The sequence below is a fragment of the Mirounga angustirostris genome, unplaced genomic scaffold (genome assembly GCF_029215605.1).
Source record: "Mirounga angustirostris isolate CCGP_5_RB_7025 unplaced genomic scaffold, mMirAng1.0.hap1 SCAF_13, whole genome shotgun sequence".
In the NCBI taxonomy this organism is placed as follows: domain Eukaryota; kingdom Metazoa; phylum Chordata; class Mammalia; order Carnivora; family Phocidae; genus Mirounga; species Mirounga angustirostris.
In genome coordinates, this window is record NW_026991721.1 from 81,103,225 (window position 1) to 81,119,505 (window position 16,281).

Sequence of the window (16,281 nt, forward strand, 5' to 3'; positions counted from 1 at the left end):
AGACAGACAGATGTACAGAGGGACAGATGGACAGACGGACGCTGTTCTTCTGGGCATCCTTTCTGTGGTGGGACGGCCCATCAGCTCTTGGCTTTGTGCCTCTCACAGAGCAGCTGCTGTCCTTGGTGCTGCCTGGAGGGGCCCCGCCGGGACTGCAAAAGGAGGCGAGTTTGGATGGGGCGAGCTGTGGTCTAGTCCGGAGTCCTGTTGGGTAGTGTGAGGGAAGGCAGGAGGGAGAGGCTTCTCCAGGCTGTCCCTTTCACTGGGAAACAAGCTGGACAAGGTGACTTTGTGGGCACGGAGTCGTCGTGTGGGAGGGAGCAGTTTCAGGCTGAAGGTGGGGGCAGCACGCCTCCTGTAGGGGCTTGGGAACAGGCTGCCAGGCGAGAGAAGCAGTGCCTGAGTTAACCTGTCCTCTGTGTCCTCCAGCTTGGGGTTGGGGGTGGGTCTCTCTCCACTTTGCCTTCCCAGTGCCAAGAGGATGTGTGCACCCTATCCAGATGTGTGTTTTATCATCTGCCAAAGTTGGGGTGATTTCCCCAGTCCCAGAGGTCCGACTCTGTCCCCAGCATCCTGCTTTCCTAATGATGATGTCTGGGGCTTGGAAATTGGAGGGCTGGAGACCCCTCCTGCTCCCCTCTTTGCAGCAGGCGCAGTGGGCAAGGGAGGAGGGGCCTGGAGAGGCCGGTCAGGCCTGTGGGGTTTTCCCTCTAGTGTTGCCATGAGCAGCCTCTGCTCAGCTTGTTAGGGATTCCCCTGCTCCTGTATGGAGTACTCTTGTTTTGTGCTGCGAACATCAGGCTGAGCTAGGGGTGGGGCGTAGGAGGAGGCTGTCTCTGCGGCTCCTACCAGGCTCTGGTGGGAAGCATCCTGCACAGGAAGAGATTCCATATTTATACTCTCAGCTACAGCAGGCCCCTGTAGCCCAGGCTGCAGGTCTCCACAGTGAGGCTGAGGCCCCTCTACTTTCTCAGTAGCCAGACCCCTTGTAACTGTTTGGGGGGGTACAGTGGGGGAGGACATGATCATGGCTGTGCTTTTTGGATTGGGGAGGGAAGGTTTGGCTTGCAGGACTGGAAAGAACTGCTTCCCTCTCTTCTTCCCTGCTTCTTCCCCGTCTCAGGTTCATGGATACCTGGGACCCCCAGGGCCATGGGAGGTATGAACAGGGAGGGGGAGAAGGGGGTTCAGGGTGCATTGGGGACCCTCTGGGGAGTGACTGAGCTTTTCAGGAGGAGGGCTGGGGTGGGCAGCTGGCTTTGGGGAGGGGGGTGGGGGATGGAGGTCCTTGGACACGGATGGGCAGGGGGCTGCCTCTTGGGCTGCAAGGGCAAGTTCTCCTTGTCACCCCCCTTTGTGCATCCCAACTTTGCTGACCCACTAGCTGCCCACGGCCTGAGAGAGGAGCCCGAGTTTGTGACCGCAAGAGCCGGTGAGGCTGTGGTCCTGCGATGCGACGTGATTCATCCGGTGACGGGACAGCCCCCGCCCTATGTCGTGGAGTGGTTCAAGTTTGGGGTACCCATCCCTATCTTCATCAAGTTTGGCTACTATCCACCTCATGTGGACCCTGAGTATGCAGGTAAGGTCTGGGCTGCAGGGGGCTCCCCCCACCCCACCCTGCCATTTCCTCTCCTGGTTTTGGCATGGCTGGCCTTTTCCTCTCTCAGTGGTCATGGTCACTGTTCCTCCAGCCTTTCTCTCTATTGCTGCTTATCTTTTTCTGACTGGTCTGTTATCTGTTATCTGTTCTCCATTGTCTCTGCCTCTTTCCTCCCATCCTTTGGACTTTGGTAGGTTTTAATTAAGTGGTGGGGAGGAGAGGGACGAGGTGGCGCCGACACAGAGCATCACGGCACAGCTGGGGATGTGCAGGGGCAGAGGCGGAGTAAGGACAAGGAAGCCTAGAGAGCCCACTGTGCAGGACAGCAGGGCTGCACTGGAGGGCAGCTCTGTGCAGGAAGAAGCTGAGTCAGAGCCCTGCTGCCCTTGGCCCGGTGTGTGCTCGTGGCCGCTGTGGAGTCGGCTCTGTCTGCCTTGGCCCACTCCCTCCCTCTGGCTCTGAAGTTGGGGCCTCATCCCATCCCTGAGCAGAGGCAGACGTCTGGGGCTAGTTCATGCCATGGCGGTGGGCACCTGCTTTCTGCCTCCTCTGCCACTCCGGCCTCCCTTCCCCGGGCCCCCGGGTGTCTTGCTTTGCAGTTGCTCCTGCCATCAGGGGCCTCGCTATGTGTCACTGCCATGCCTACCCGCCAGCCGGCCAGGGAGGAGAGCGTGGGGCGTGCATCAGGGTGCATATGTGAATGGGAGTGTGAGTGTGTGTGTGTGCATGAGTGCATGTGTGTGCTGGGGTTTTAAAGGAAGACAGGAAGCTGGCAGACCTTGCTTTTATCTTTACTTCTGACTCTTGAGGTCTGAACTGCATTTCTCCCAGAAAGCTTCCATTTCTCTCTCTCTCCCTCTTGGGCCTATCTCTCACTCTCTTTTTGGCCGTGGTTGGTTTTGACATTCTGGTTTTTAGGCAGATTGTCAGTGTTGAGACAAGGATGAAAACAGACACTGGAGAAGCGGTGGGCTGAGGTGGTGGGTGAGGGAAGGGTGGGCCCTGGGGGCTGCTCCTCATCCTGGACTCCCATTCTGCTTGCCTCCTGCTGCATCTCTTACCTTCTCATTTCCATGAGTAAGACAAAGATGGCCTCCTAAAGGGGAAGAGGATGGGGTTAAGGAGGGTAGCTGGGGGGCCTCTGCTCTGCTTGCCAGCCCTATCCTCATTCTTGGCTTACAGGACCTGGTGTCTCCCACCACTCTGGTTCCTGCGTGCCCTCCCTCTGCTTTACCATAGGGAAGCCAGGCAGAGAGGTGCTGGGGGTGGGGACCCAGGTGGGAGAGGGATGTCACTCAGCCTGAACTGAGGTTCAGGGGCCTGCCCTAGAGTCCCCTACCTCACCTTCTTCTGTTTGCACCTTTTTCCCTCCCTTGCTTCCTCCCACTCTCTTTATTCAACACTGCATCCCCCGTGCCCTTACTTTGTCCCAAGAGACTTGCAAAAGGACAGGAGTATTCCGAGGGACTGCAGCTCTTCCCAGTGCCAAACCCAGAATTACAGTTGCAGCTGGGTGGGGCCAACTGAGGCTGGAAGAATGTCTCTGTGGCCAGGCTGCGTGCCTTTCCCTTTGCCACCTGCTGCCTGGGGTTGGTGCCAAATGTAATTTTGAGGCCCTGACATGGGAAATGGTCGGAATGTTACAATGGGTCCTCTGCCTTTGGCGGTCGTGTGCTGCTAGCCTCGCCCTGATGGCCTCCTGGGCTTTTGTCCACTCTCTTCCTGCAGGCCGGGCAAGTCTTCATGATAAAGCATCCCTGCGGCTGGAGCAGGTTCGCTCTGAGGATCAGGGCTGGTATGAGTGCAAAGTGCTCATGCTGGACCAGCAGTATGACACCTTTCACAACGGCAGCTGGGTCCATCTTACCATCAACGGTGCGTATGGGCCTCATTCCTGGGGATGGGTGGGTGGGGGGTGACCTGGAAGTCTACACTCTGAGGACCTGCTTTAGGGGAAGCCTCTTTCCTGACTGTACCCTATCCGTGCACCAAATCTCTGCTGCAAGGATGAGTCAGCAGGGCTGGGCCCCATTGAGTTAGCAGCTCCCACCTCCTGCTTGCCCTCAGCTGTCTCCCTAGAGCCTCTGGGGTCAGTGGAGGAGCATGGGAGAAGCAGCACGAGGTGGGGTTTGCTGTGGGTGTTGGCGTCAGAGTTCCTTAGAGGGTGGTTGGAATCTGGTTCTTGAAACCAGAGGGTTAAGGCTTTGTGGAAGCCAAATTTGTAACTGCTGACACCATTTCTCAGCCTTGGGAAGACGCTGCTAGCCCAGGAAATGCCTTCCTACACTAGTGGGATTCCTGGAGTCCCACCATGACAGTTTTCCTTTTTAGGTTAATATTTTGGTTCCTTGTTAAATATGTTCATTTGAGTGACATGCAGTGAGGGTCTGTTGTGTGCTTTGCCTGCACCAGGTGATAGGAAAACAGTGGTGACAAAGTCCAGACACTGTCCCTGCTTGTACTGGGTTTACTGTCCAAGGAAATGTAAGAATCCTGTGAAGAGTAACCATTTTAATGGCTGTCAGGTGTTTATAGCTCTCATGAAGTGAATTGTGCTGTGTGTTGATGCTTTTCAAGTGTTTGCAGAGGCCACATGTGAGCTGGCCCAGTTCCCAGTGCTGGTGTAGGCTGGGGGCCTGGGTCTGAGGCTGTGACCACACCAGGCACTGGGCCTTCTGTGTGTCCGCAGATGGAGAGTCTCTCTTGTGTCTCTGGGAGTCCTTACTTGGGAGGAGATACTCTGGAGGAGCCAGGAGAAGCTGGAACCGTGGAGAAAAATCTGGAGAAGTGGCATATATGCTTTGGATGTGCCACACACAGCTTGGGTCCTTATGGTTTTGATGTCTGTGACTATAGATGCTGTGGGTGGGAGAGAGAAATTGATGTTCCTGGCTTGGAAGCTTCTGATGGTATTGATCTGCTCTGAAGGATGGCTCTGTCTGCCATGCCTTGTGGGGTTGGGTCATTCCTCCCACTGGGGTCAGGCTATGCTCTGTGGCTTGAGACCTCTCCAGGGTCCTGAAAGAACAGGCTATTTTAGCCAGGGCACTGATCTCTTAGCCATTGTGGTCCTAGAACAGTGTTGGTCCACACTGCCCAACCCATTCGATGCAGTTGGTTCCTGTCAGTCAGCCCCAAGAGACTGATTGGAGGCTTATTTTAAGTCTTGGGTGGGCTGTCCCCACCACACAGCAAGCTTTTGAGTCACCTCCTTTTGATGACAGCTGTTGTGTGTGCCCAGAACGAAAACTCGTCTTAATATTAGCCCAAGCAAAACATAATTAGGAAGGTAAATCGGCTGCTAAAAGCTTCACTGACTGAACACTGAGCCAAGAGTCCCCATGTTGCTTTCTGTGTCTCCTTTGCCCTTCCAAAGCCGGGCTGAAATCTCCACCCACTTTTCTTTCATGTCATCCTGGCAGTGTCCATTTGGCTACCTGAGACATCGGGTGCTCAGTAGGCGCTCACATGACAGGAAAGTAGAATTTAGTTAAGAATTGTGTGTTCTGTTACGTCCCTGTGTGCATGAGTGGGAGTTGATTCTTTGAGAATTCCTAATTGCTCAGAGTGGAATGAGCGTGGGACAAGACCTGAGAAGGTTTGGTTTATTTCACGAACCCACCGATAGCTGTAGGATCCCGGGTAAGTCTCTGAGCATCAACTTCCAGTGCCTGTTTGCAGAGGTGTTGTGAGGATCAGATGAAATGCTGTGTGAGAAAGCGTTTTGCATAGTGTCTGGAACGTTAATTACATGTGGGTGAGCTGCTGGCCATCCTCTTTCTCAAGAGAGAAGAAAGATGGAATCAGATGAGCGTGTAGTGGGAGGGAGGCAGTGACACAGGAAGGTCCTCAGACTGGAAGATGCAGAGGACCATGGTAGTTTGAAAGTCCTTGTCAATTCACAACACATCTCGAATCCTGGCTTTTAGTATTTACATGAGTAACCTGTATACCCTGGGCCTGGAGATCAGGCTGGAGTGCTCCTTGTAAATCTTGTAAGTAAAGGGAAGTAACACACACACACACACACACACATTTTGAATGTTTTCTCTGTGGCAGGCTCTGGGGACATAGCAATGGACCCAACCCAGACCTAGCTCTTAAGGAGACTTCCAGAGGCAGTAAGCCCAGGGACAATTGCAGTATGGGCTTTGGGAGAACATAGGAGGGAGAGCTTCTCTGAGGGAGTGACTCCTGTGCAGAGACCTGACTAGGGAGTTAGCCAGGTGCAGGGGTGGGAGGTGCGGAAGGGTATTCCAGGCAGAGGGAACAGCATGCCTGGAAGCCTAGAGGAAGGAGAGTCAGTGCGTTCAGGGAGGGTGGGCAGGTTGCTCATAGGGAGGTGCTGGGCAGGAAAAGCTAAGAATTGCTTCCCTCTCTGCCCCAGGCTTCAGAACCAGAGTTTACCATAGAATACTTTGCCCTTACCAAGGAGCCTTCCTCCCAAATGGGGAGAAAAGAACAGACACCTTTCAAGGTGAGAGAACTCTCTCCCTTTATTCCCCCCCTCCCTTCATCCCGAGTTCTGAGGTTCCTTCCAGCATAAATATTTCCATTATGGAAGGAAAGAGTCTAGAGAGAGTGCCAACATTCCATTGGTTCCAAACTAGAATGTTTAGTGTCAGGCATTTTCTGACAGATTTCACCTTTGGAAAATGAAAGGCCAGTGAAAAATTAGAATTACAAATGGTCTCATTCTCCTGCTGTGTTTTCCTGAGACCAGTTGGGTGGAAACAAACCCAATTATTCCTTTATCACATATAAAAGACCCAAAAAACCCAAGCCAAGTCTTGCTTTAGGTTAGTGAATTACTTGGAGGAGAGGCCAGCCTATTTCTAACCTGCACTATTAATTATAGGGCACTTGTAAAAAAGAATTAAGCCTGGAAATGCAGCTGGCAAGCTAACACCTAATTCTGTAAATAATCGAAAGGAAAACCATTATTTTCCTGAAAACTAGAGATTGTTCAAAGTACTTTCCTGATTAGCACCTAAATAATAAAGTAATTATGTAATTAGTAATTAATTTGTCACTTCAGGACGTAATTTAATTTATTATCTTTTCTTTTAAGCTTGACACCAGAGGTAATAGAGGCTGAGGTTGTATTAGCTGCATTTCAAGGGGCAGGTTTGGCAAGATGGGCTCTGTTGGAGATGAATACACATTCCATTTCAGAAGTTGGGATTTCAGAATCCCTGTATAAGGATTTGGGATGGTTTTTGCCATCACTTTTATTGCATTAGATGTTGGATGAGGATTGACATGCTTGAAGGTGTCCGTTGTGTGTGTTTCGTGTGTGATGAAGTATGCTTCTTAATTCACTCGGTATTCACCCTCCCAGTGCCCCCTGTGTGCCCACGCTGGGCTAAGGGCTTTGGAAATGATTGAGGAAAGTGGTCTTGTCATGATCTTGCTCCTAGGAGGTTTTGTATGTTTGAATTTGTGTTGGTCTGTAGGTGTGTGTATGTGTGTATACTCAATGCGTTTGTCCATTCAACAGATGTTTGTTGTGTGCTCTGTTACATGCCAGGAGCTGTGCAAAAAGCTGGGCATACAGTGGGATTTGCAGAAAAGACCTTTGTTCTCAGGGAGAGTCAGTGATTGTTGCTTTAAAGAAAATAAAGTGGTCCAAGGGGTTAGAGAATGCTGGAAGTGTTATCTTAGATGGGTTGACCACTTAAGGCAGAGATGGCATTTTAGCAAAGGTTTGCATGAACCAAGGGAGTGAGGTCTGGGTAAAGAGAAGACAGCATATGCAAAGGCCCTGGGGTTGGGCATTCTTGGCACATTCGAGGAAGACAAAGACGGCCAGGGTGGCTAGAGTACAGTGAAGGGGGTATGTGGTAGCAGACGAGGTTGGCAGAATGAGGGGCAGGCAGGACCAAATCTCAAAGCATTCTGACTGGTTCTCAGGGCAGCGGGGTCTGGAGAGGTGATACCCATCTCAGAGCTTCTTTCTCATGGATGCCTCAGAGGTTTCTGGGGAGATGATTATGATAAGAGTAATGGCAAAATAACCAATATTTCACACATATTTATCTTACAAGATCCCTTTCACAAACTTTATCTCACTTACTCCTCACCTCAATCCTGGAGGGGGCCAGATTTAGGTAAAGCCCAGAGAGGCTGAGTGAGAGACTGGGAGATGACAGAGAAGATTGGAGCTGGGGGCAAGTGTGTGCATGCTGTGAGAGAGCTTGCTTGTTTATTGCTCTGTCCTCAGTGCTGAGCATAGTGGCCTCCTTATAGATGCTCAGCAAACGTTTGTTTATTGGGAATTAGCCGAGTATGGTGGGAGAAGTGGAGAATTTGCACCCAGCCAGACTGACTTTGAATTTCAGGTCTCTCCTGCCCCTGTACGACTCATGGGCAGAGGATTTTACCTGTCTGCCCCTTCCTTTGTTTATCTGAGCACCGCGCAGAGGGTTATGTATGAACACAGCGGGCGTGGTGCCTGGCGCGGGTGGTGCTGCATGCAGGGCAGCAGACTGGCTAACCCCCCCACCCCCGCCCCGGGTCTCTCTGCAGCTCCTCCCACCTTTACAGAAACACCCCCCCAGTACATTGAGGCCAAGGAGGGTGGCAGTGTTACCATGACCTGCACAGCTTTTGGGAACCCCAAGCCCATTGTCACCTGGCTCAAGGAGGGGACACTCCTAGGTGCTAGTGGGAAATACCAGGTAAGTGTGATTCTCCATTGGAACTGCTACACTTCTTCCTCCTTGCTCCCCTTCCTTTGCCTCCGCCCTCTCCTCGGTGGCCTCCCACTTCATGTGACTGGTAACACTCTGCTCAGCACGCAGCCTGGCTGGTGTCTGGTTGGAGGGAGATGAAACATGAAGTGCCTGGCTCCATATTCCCCTAGTGTATGAGCCCCAAGTCCCTCTCCACCTGGGGGTGGTGTTGGTGGGGCCCCCGGTGGGTGCTGAGCTCCGTCTCTCCTTGGCCCCAGGTGAGTGATGGCAGCCTGACGGTGACATCGGTCAGTAGGGAGGACAGAGGCGCCTACACCTGTCGTGCATACAGCATCCAGGGAGAGGCTGTCCATACCACTCACCTGCTTGTCCAAGGTAAGAGCAGTTCCTCTCCTTTTCATGCCCTGGACCTTTTGCAGGGACTTCCAGCCCATCTGAGCTGCAGAGGGGTTTGCCCGGGGCATAGTTGGCACAGATGGGGTGGCTGGAGAGATGGGCAGCCCATGAGGAGTGGGGTCGGGCTCCTCCCGAGTATTGTGTAGCTCACAGCCAGAGCTCCCGTGGTGGCCTGCTGTGGCCATCACGTGGGATGGCGGGAGGCACCATGTTGAGTGGGTTTTGGGTTTCTCTCTCTGTCCAAATAGTGTTCTGCCATGCCTCCATCTTCCCCAGGAGAGGGGACCTCTCTCAGGTTCCCACCCCATTAGTGATGGCATCAGGAATTCAGTCCAAACCTCAGACGTTTAAACAACACTGAGGGCATTTGGCAGAACTGGGGTCTGCCTGGTCAGCACTGGGAAATGCCAGTCCGCCATGCCTGGGACCCCAGAGTGCTCCAGAGGGGGCAGCATCTGGGTGTCGGGGTCTCTTTGTGCTGAGCCCAGCCACCTTCTTTGCCTGCCCCCCACTACCGGAGGAACAGCAAGGGCTAGGGGTGGCTGTCTGGGCTGCCAGGGCTGCTGAGACACATGTTCTTTCTGCCTCCGTCTGACTTGGAGTGTTGAGTGGCGGCGGGGGCCAGAGATCCCTCTGCAGCTTGGAGAAGAGCTGCCCTCTCAGCAGAGAGCTGTCTGGAAAGCCAGCGCCAGGGAGGGTTGGAATTTCACGCCCTGGTGACTCTGCCTGCCCCCTGCCTCCTTGCCCCCAATCTGCCCTCTGGACCTCTGGCTGATAAGCAGCACAAGCCCCTTAACTCCTTCAGAGGCCAGATTATTCCTTGCTCTGGATTGAAGAGAGTGGCCTTTGTCCCTCCTGCATGCCCCCTGCTTAGATGGGCAGGAAGGGGTGTGTGTGTGTGGGGGGGCATCAGAGGGCTGGTTTGGGGAGCCAGGATTTATAGAGGCCATGTGTGCATGGAGGTGGGGTGCAGGTATACACCAAGAAGGGTGTCTGCAGCGGGCTCCAGGGGCTGGGGCACACTGTGGCCACATCCCAGGACCTTTTGCATCTCTGGGACCTGTAAGGAGAGTAAGAAGCTGAGCACTGGCAGCAGCTAGAAGCATCTCTGTGACAGGTGCCCAGGGTATGCTGCTCCCTCGTGGGCCAGTGCTGCCCCCCAGCTCCCTCCCAGAGTTCTGGGCACCCCTTCCCGAGGTGTCTCAGACCTTCCTGGGAGGCCCCCCGAGCTGTCGCTCTCCCCTTCCGCACCAGGTAAGGTCATGTTTATTTCCTCTTTCCCCAGGGCCTCCTTTCATAGTTTCCCCTCCTGAGAACATCACTGTCAACATATCCCAGGATGCTCTGCTCACCTGCCGGGCAGAGGCGTATCCCGGCAACCTCACCTACACCTGGTATTGGCAGGATGAGAACGTCTACTTCCAGAAGTGAGCATGCTGTCCTGCCCTCTCAGGGGGGTCTCCAGCCACCAGGCCTCCCAGGGGCAAGGCTTTGAGCAGGGGCTGCCACAGGCCGCCCTTGGCCTCTGGGAGCTTGCAAGAGGGGTGGTCTAGCCTGTCCCCTGTGCAAGGCCAGGGTCTGCACGGAGCAGCCTTGAGAGGGGCCAGGAAGGTGAGGAAGTCTGGCTCTCCTTGCCTCATTCGCAGGGTGAGGGGACTCCTTGCTGCCTTGCTCTGCTGTCTCATGGAAGACCCTCTTCCCTACGTGCCAACTCCCGCCCCTCCTTGTCTCCTTGTGTGTTTGCAGCGACCTGAAGTTGAGAGTGCGGATCTTGATTGATGGGACCCTGATCATCTTCCGGGTGAAGCCTGAGGATGCGGGGAAGTACACCTGCGTCCCGAGCAACAGCCTGGGGCGCTCCCCCTCTGCCTCAGCGTACTTAACTGTGCAGTGTGAGTAGGGGCGAGGGAGAGCCACACATGGTGGGGGTTCCAGAAGACGCAGGCCTCGTTAGCCGGACCAGAGGTTGGAGGACAGCAAGAGACCGAGGGTCATTTGAGGGAATGTGGGCAGAGGAATGACAGGAAGCAGGGACAGCCCAACAGGAGGCCAAGACCTGGACTGGCCAGTCGAAGTGAAGCTAGCACTTGCTGGGCGTCTCTTATGGGCCAAGCATCGCTCCACGTGTTAGCTGATTCATTCCGTCAGCCAAGCTTAGATTGGATTCAAGGATCGGCAGACCTTCTGAGCAGTTGTCCTTGCAGTGAATGCTAGCCAGCACCTCTCTCTGGACCATGAACAAGATGCTCTCTGGTGCTTTATTTCCCTCAGGTATACGAGGGAAGGCAGGTGAAACTGATGCAGGGTTAGATTTCCTGCCAGCTCTATGCCTTCCCCCACTGTGGACGGTTGTGTGGGGTGAAGGGGACAGAGCCCTCTTCTGGGGTGACTTGATCTAGTTCTGCCAACACCTGGCTTCCTCGTGGCTTTCTCCTTGCTCTTCTCTCGGGCTGCCAGAGATCCAAATGGATGAGCTGCTCCTCATGGCAGAACAGCCGAGGGCTTTTGTGCAAGCACAATAATTCAGTTTGCTAATCTTGAATCCGTCAGCATAGTCAATGCTTTCCCACCCCCTGGCAAGCTGATCATTGTGAGAAAGAGAGAGAAGGATGAGTAATGAGGATTAATTTCTTCCTTTTGATTTGTGGATGGCCCTGTCACTCAGACAACAAAGGTGCTGCTTTGTTGCCGTAGGTGACAGGCTCTCCATCACTTGAGGGCTGGTGTGGGAGAGCCTTCTGAGAACAAGCAGAAGAACAGTCGGTGACCCCGGGAGGTGGGGCTGGTCTCCGAAGCCACTCTGCAGAGCTGGGTGTTTGCACTTGTCTCCTGTTGAATGGGCCTCGGGGTGTCAGAGCCAGGCTGGACCTTTGAGCCCTGCTCAGCTGCTAACCTCACATTCTCATCGTTTTCTTCTTGATGCAGTGACTTTGCCAGCAGGGACAAAGGTGCACTTCACCATTTCCACTGTCATCAACTTTAAAGGGCTTTCAGCCTGCTACATTATGAGTCCCGAGTTTTTAAGGGCTCTGAGGCCCAAGAAAAGTGATGTGATGTGACCCAGGACATCAGGCCTGTCCCACCCAGACCTGCAGTAGGAAAAAGCCAGCCAAGAAGCTATTTGCACATGACTTAGCTTGTGCCCCAACCTGTGCTGGATGTGAAGGGGCTGGGGGAAGGGAAAAGTCCACTTGGAGTAGCATCTTGTCTGGCTAGGTCACTTGGGCAAAAAGGTGGCAGTGGCAGAGGGAGAGAGCCAACAGGGGTGGTCTTCAGAAGGATGATGAATCTAACCAGGAGTAAGCCCCCCGTCCATGAAGCCGTGGGCCATTTTTCTGCTGAGAGGGGTGTGTGGTTTCCCCGTCTCTCCCCAGTGCCATCACCCACTCCCGCTTGTCCTTTTTTACCTCCTTCTTGCCTTCAAAGAGAATCCGGGGGGTGAGATTTCCAGGTGGGTGAGACAAGGATCTTTATTTCTGCTAAAAAGCAGTGTTCAGAGTATTTCCCATTCATAAACCCTTTGAAAATCTTGGAGGAAAAAAAAAAAAACTCTACATACAAAAGTAGGAAGCTATGTCTAAATATATAACTCGGCCTGGTATTTATGTAATGCTGTTCTCTGAAGAGCTCCAAATGCTTAAAAGATACCAGCTCATTCATCCTCACTGCCTCACTGGAAGTTCTGGATCTTTCTCCTTGGTAGCCCTCAGGGGAAATTGGGGGAATCTAAAGTTGATGAGTCACCCACATCACAGGATGTGCCGCTCTTGGTGTTCTCCTGAGAACCTTTCATCCGTTCTGTGGCCAAGGTTCATTCTGCATTTCAACTGCACAGAGGGGAAACTGAGGCTCGGGGTGCCTCGGCAACTAGCACAATAGAGAGGAGAGAAAAGAACCACCGGTGGTCATGCCTCTGAACACCTTATGCATAGAACTGACGTTCTTCTTCTGGCTTAGGATGTGGACCGAGAGCTGCTTGGTGTCCGAGAGAGATTTGGGATAAGGAGCAATTGGTGGAGGGTGTGGTCAAACATTGACTTCGAGTTTGGAGTCCAGGGGCTGGAGATATGCACGTCGAGAGTCCTTGTTCTGCAGTTCAGTCCATGCGTGGAAGCATTTGAGGAGTGTTATGGGTCGGAGCAGGCTAGAACATGCCTTAGTTCTGGACAGGCAAAAGCCACCTGCAGCCTGCACTGCATTGGGGTGGCCTGGTGTGGCCTCTGGGCTTTGTCCGTCTTGCTCCTTGTGGTGGTCCCGGCACCTGGCACTGTTGTGAGCACTGAGGACCCATGGGTGGGTGGGTGTGAATGGCAATTCCTCGGAGATGGGGTATCTGTATGAGACCCCGGGGGTGTGTGAGGAGTCTTGGCCCCCTGCCCAGATTTCTCACTCCTTGACTTCCCTCATGCCTTTCTTCTCTCTCACCCCACACGACCCCTCTGCAGACCCAGCCCGTGTCCTCAACATGCCCCCTGTCATCTACGTGCCCGTGGGAATTCACGGCTATATCCGATGCCCTGTGGATGCAGAGCCACCGGCCACCGTGGTCAAATGGAACAAGGATGGCCGCCCCCTGCAGGTCGAGAAGGTGCTAGAGAGATGCATGTGGGGGTCACAGTGAGACACTCTCCTGCCACTGAGGTACTGCCTCTGAGGGTCTGGTTCCCTGCCAGGACTCCTCCACTCCCCATCAGAAAACTCTAGGAACACAGAACTGCTTCCTGTGGGGGTCTGCCATCTGGTAGAGCTTGCACCATTCTCCCAGGGCACTTAGACAGCCCCTGCCCCAGGCTAGCTGGGGCTCTGCCCGGGCCTGCCAGCTCAGGGCTGGCCTGGCAGGGGCCGGGACCGAGCTTCTGCCCCCTGACCATTGCTCCCTGCTCTGCTCTCTGTGCTCTGGCAGAACCTGGGTTGGACCCTGATGGAGGATGGCTCCATTCGGATTGAGGAGGCCACAGAGGAGGCTCTTGGCACTTACACCTGTGTGCCTTACAACACCTTGGGGACCATGGGCCAGTCTGCTCCCGCACGGCTTGTCCTGAAGGTGAGGCCTGGGGCTGAGAGTGGCCCCCGCGGGAGTGGGTACCTGAAACGCTCGACGTCATGGCCTTGCTGTGCTCTCCCTAGGACCCCCCGTATTTTACGGTGCTACCGGGCTGGGAATATAGGCAGGAGGCCGGCCGGGAGCTGCTCATTCCCTGCGCTGCTGCAGGGGACCCTTTCCCTGTCATCACGTGGAAAAAGGTACCTCTGGGTTCTGGAGCTCCTGGGAAGTGTGGCGGATGGGCAAGACCTATAGTGGCTCTGTTCTAACAGGGCCAGGTGCTGAGTAGCGGGGCTGACTTCTAGAGTGATGGGTCCTCTGGAGGAGGGGCGGCGGGGGTGCAGGCCGAGTGTGCGGGTTCTGCTCTCTTCCTGTTCTCGGACTTCTGACGTGTTGGTGGCTTCTCTTCTTCCCTGCCGACCTGGTTCCTCCCCTGCCACCCTGCTCCTGCCTTCCTCTTTGCCCCCTTGTTTGGCCAAGGTAGGGAAGCCCAGCAGAAGCAAGCACAATGCCCTGCCCAGCGGGAGTCTCCAGTTTCGAGCCCTGAGTAAGGAGGACCACGGGGAGTGGGAGTGCATCGCCACCAACGTGGTCACCAGCATCACTGCCAGTACCCACCTGACCGTCATCGGTACGGGGGCTGTGGGCAGGAGGGCTGTGGTCTGGGTGCTGGGCACTGTCCACCCTTTCTGGGCGTCTTTCCTGAATCAGCCCACCCCTGATCCTGGAGCCTGCCGCGTGTAGCCTTAGCCCTCTATAGACTCTGGGTAAGGGAAGGTGACACGGGGCCTGTCCCGGGGAGATCTTTTTCTGGCAGAATGTTTCCAGCAACACTGCCATATAGAAATGGGGCAGGTGCGTGGGCAGGGGCAACTGCTCAGAGGTCTGTGTCTAGGACCTACAAGGGGAGCTGGAAGAACGGAATGAGGGGGACCTGGGAGGGGACCCGGGCGCTGAGCTCCATAGGCTGGGCTTGGCATGGAGATTCCTGGCATTACCATTTCCTGGGGTGCCAGGTGTTATGTTTCCACTTCTTCTGCCTGAGGTGTGTGTCCCTAAGACCTCAGCTTGTACCTTTGGAGCCTGCCCCTCTGGGGACTGACAGCCAGTTGTAACGTGGCCAGCACTTTGAGCATTTACCACCAGTTTTAGGCTCTGTACCAAGTGGTGCCCCATCATTTATAACCTGTGAGGCGAGAGCTGGTAAGTCCCCAGTGTACATCCATTTGAATCCAAGGCTGGCATGGATCGCACACCTCACCGAGCATTGCATCGCTAATGAGTGCTGGGTCCAGGACCCGAACCCAAGCTGAAGTTCTTAACAGTTGTATTGTGCTGCCTCTCACTTTGATGTTCGGGTGGAATATGGCTGTCTCATGAGGCCAGAGAACTTGACAGGACGGGGGCTTTTTGGCTGTGCCTGTGACCTTAAGGGAGAGTGTCTGTTTGCCAGGTGAGCACAGGACTTTAGCCTGGGGTGACAAAGGTCCTGGTTTCCCTTTGGCCATATTCCTGTTGCTCATGCCATGTCTTGCTAGAAGGACTGGATGGCACAGCGGGACAGGTTTCCTTCTGCAGCCCTACTGCTCAGGGTGTCCGCCCCTCAGAGCATCCCTGGCCCCTGAGCGCTGCGCTTGGGGCACTGCATTTTGCTACTGTGCAGTGTGCCCCTGTGGGTGTCCAGCTCACTGGACCCAGTTCATTTCAGTCTGAGAGGACTTCACTTGGTCTCCAGGCACCAGCCCCCATGCCCCGGGCAGTGTCCGGGTCCAGGTCTCCATGACAACTGCCAACGTGTCCTGGGAGCCAGGCTATGATGGAGGATTCGAGCAGACATTCTCAGTTTGGTACGGACCTCTGTGAGTCACCCCCGCATGCTTTGCTCTCTGCTTCTCCCTCCCCCAACCCCCGACTTCAGTCAGTCCCTGGGGTGGGTAGACGTTATGAGAAGGATATGGTTCTTCGCCTGCTAGACCTCTAGGCAGTGAGGTGTGTTGACGCAGTGACTAGGTCTTGTGGGGAAGGGGTGTGTCTGTCTGAGGGATTCCGGGCATTCTGCATTCCCAGCCTGGAAGGTTTGGGATGCCAGTTTAGGTTGTTTCCTGAAGTGACCATCACCCTCTGCTGCTCTTGCCCCAGCTTATCTCATGACCCCTTTTTGTGTCCTTGGTTCCTGCTTCTTTTAGGTCCCTCTGTCCTCTGGAGTCTGGAAGAGACTCCTAATCTTCAAGGGCATTGTGAAACAGCCCAGCTGGAAGTGTAGAATCTAATTTCTATTCTGTCACTTCCCCAGTGGTTCCAGAAACCGATTTGAAGTGGTGCTTGCCTTCTGGCCTTGTCTTCAGCATCTCTATTTTCTCTAGGACCCTGTGTCTCTATTGTGTTTATATCTCTGCTGTCAATTTGGCCAGATGTAGTGATGTGAGATCTTTGCCTAAGCCTTGGGGTAGTTGAGGGATCTCAAAGATGCACAAATCAGGCTGAGGTCAGGAGGCACAGAAAAGATGGAGAGAGGAGCCATGGTGACCTCCTTCCCATTCCCC

General features: G+C 54.3%; 1 protein-coding gene across 1 annotated transcript in view; it reads left to right on the top strand.

Moving 5' to 3' along the window:
* Positions 1-1,278: 1,278 nt before the first annotated feature.
* The window catches only part of IGSF9B (immunoglobulin superfamily member 9B), a 36,695-nt gene continuing 21,692 nt past the window's right edge, over positions 1,279-16,281 (top strand). The window contains exons 1-11 of the mRNA XM_064575862.1: positions 1,279-1,582; positions 3,332-3,478; positions 8,132-8,283; positions 8,556-8,673; positions 9,980-10,121; positions 10,441-10,586; positions 13,140-13,282; positions 13,598-13,738; positions 13,822-13,938; positions 14,219-14,369; positions 15,474-15,585. Of these exons, the coding sequence (XP_064431932.1) occupies positions 1,279-1,582; positions 3,332-3,478; positions 8,132-8,283; positions 8,556-8,673; positions 9,980-10,121; positions 10,441-10,586; positions 13,140-13,282; positions 13,598-13,738; positions 13,822-13,938; positions 14,219-14,369; positions 15,474-15,585 (1,673 nt within the window). The remainder of the gene's footprint in view (positions 1,583-3,331; positions 3,479-8,131; positions 8,284-8,555; positions 8,674-9,979; positions 10,122-10,440; positions 10,587-13,139; positions 13,283-13,597; positions 13,739-13,821; positions 13,939-14,218; positions 14,370-15,473; positions 15,586-16,281) is intronic.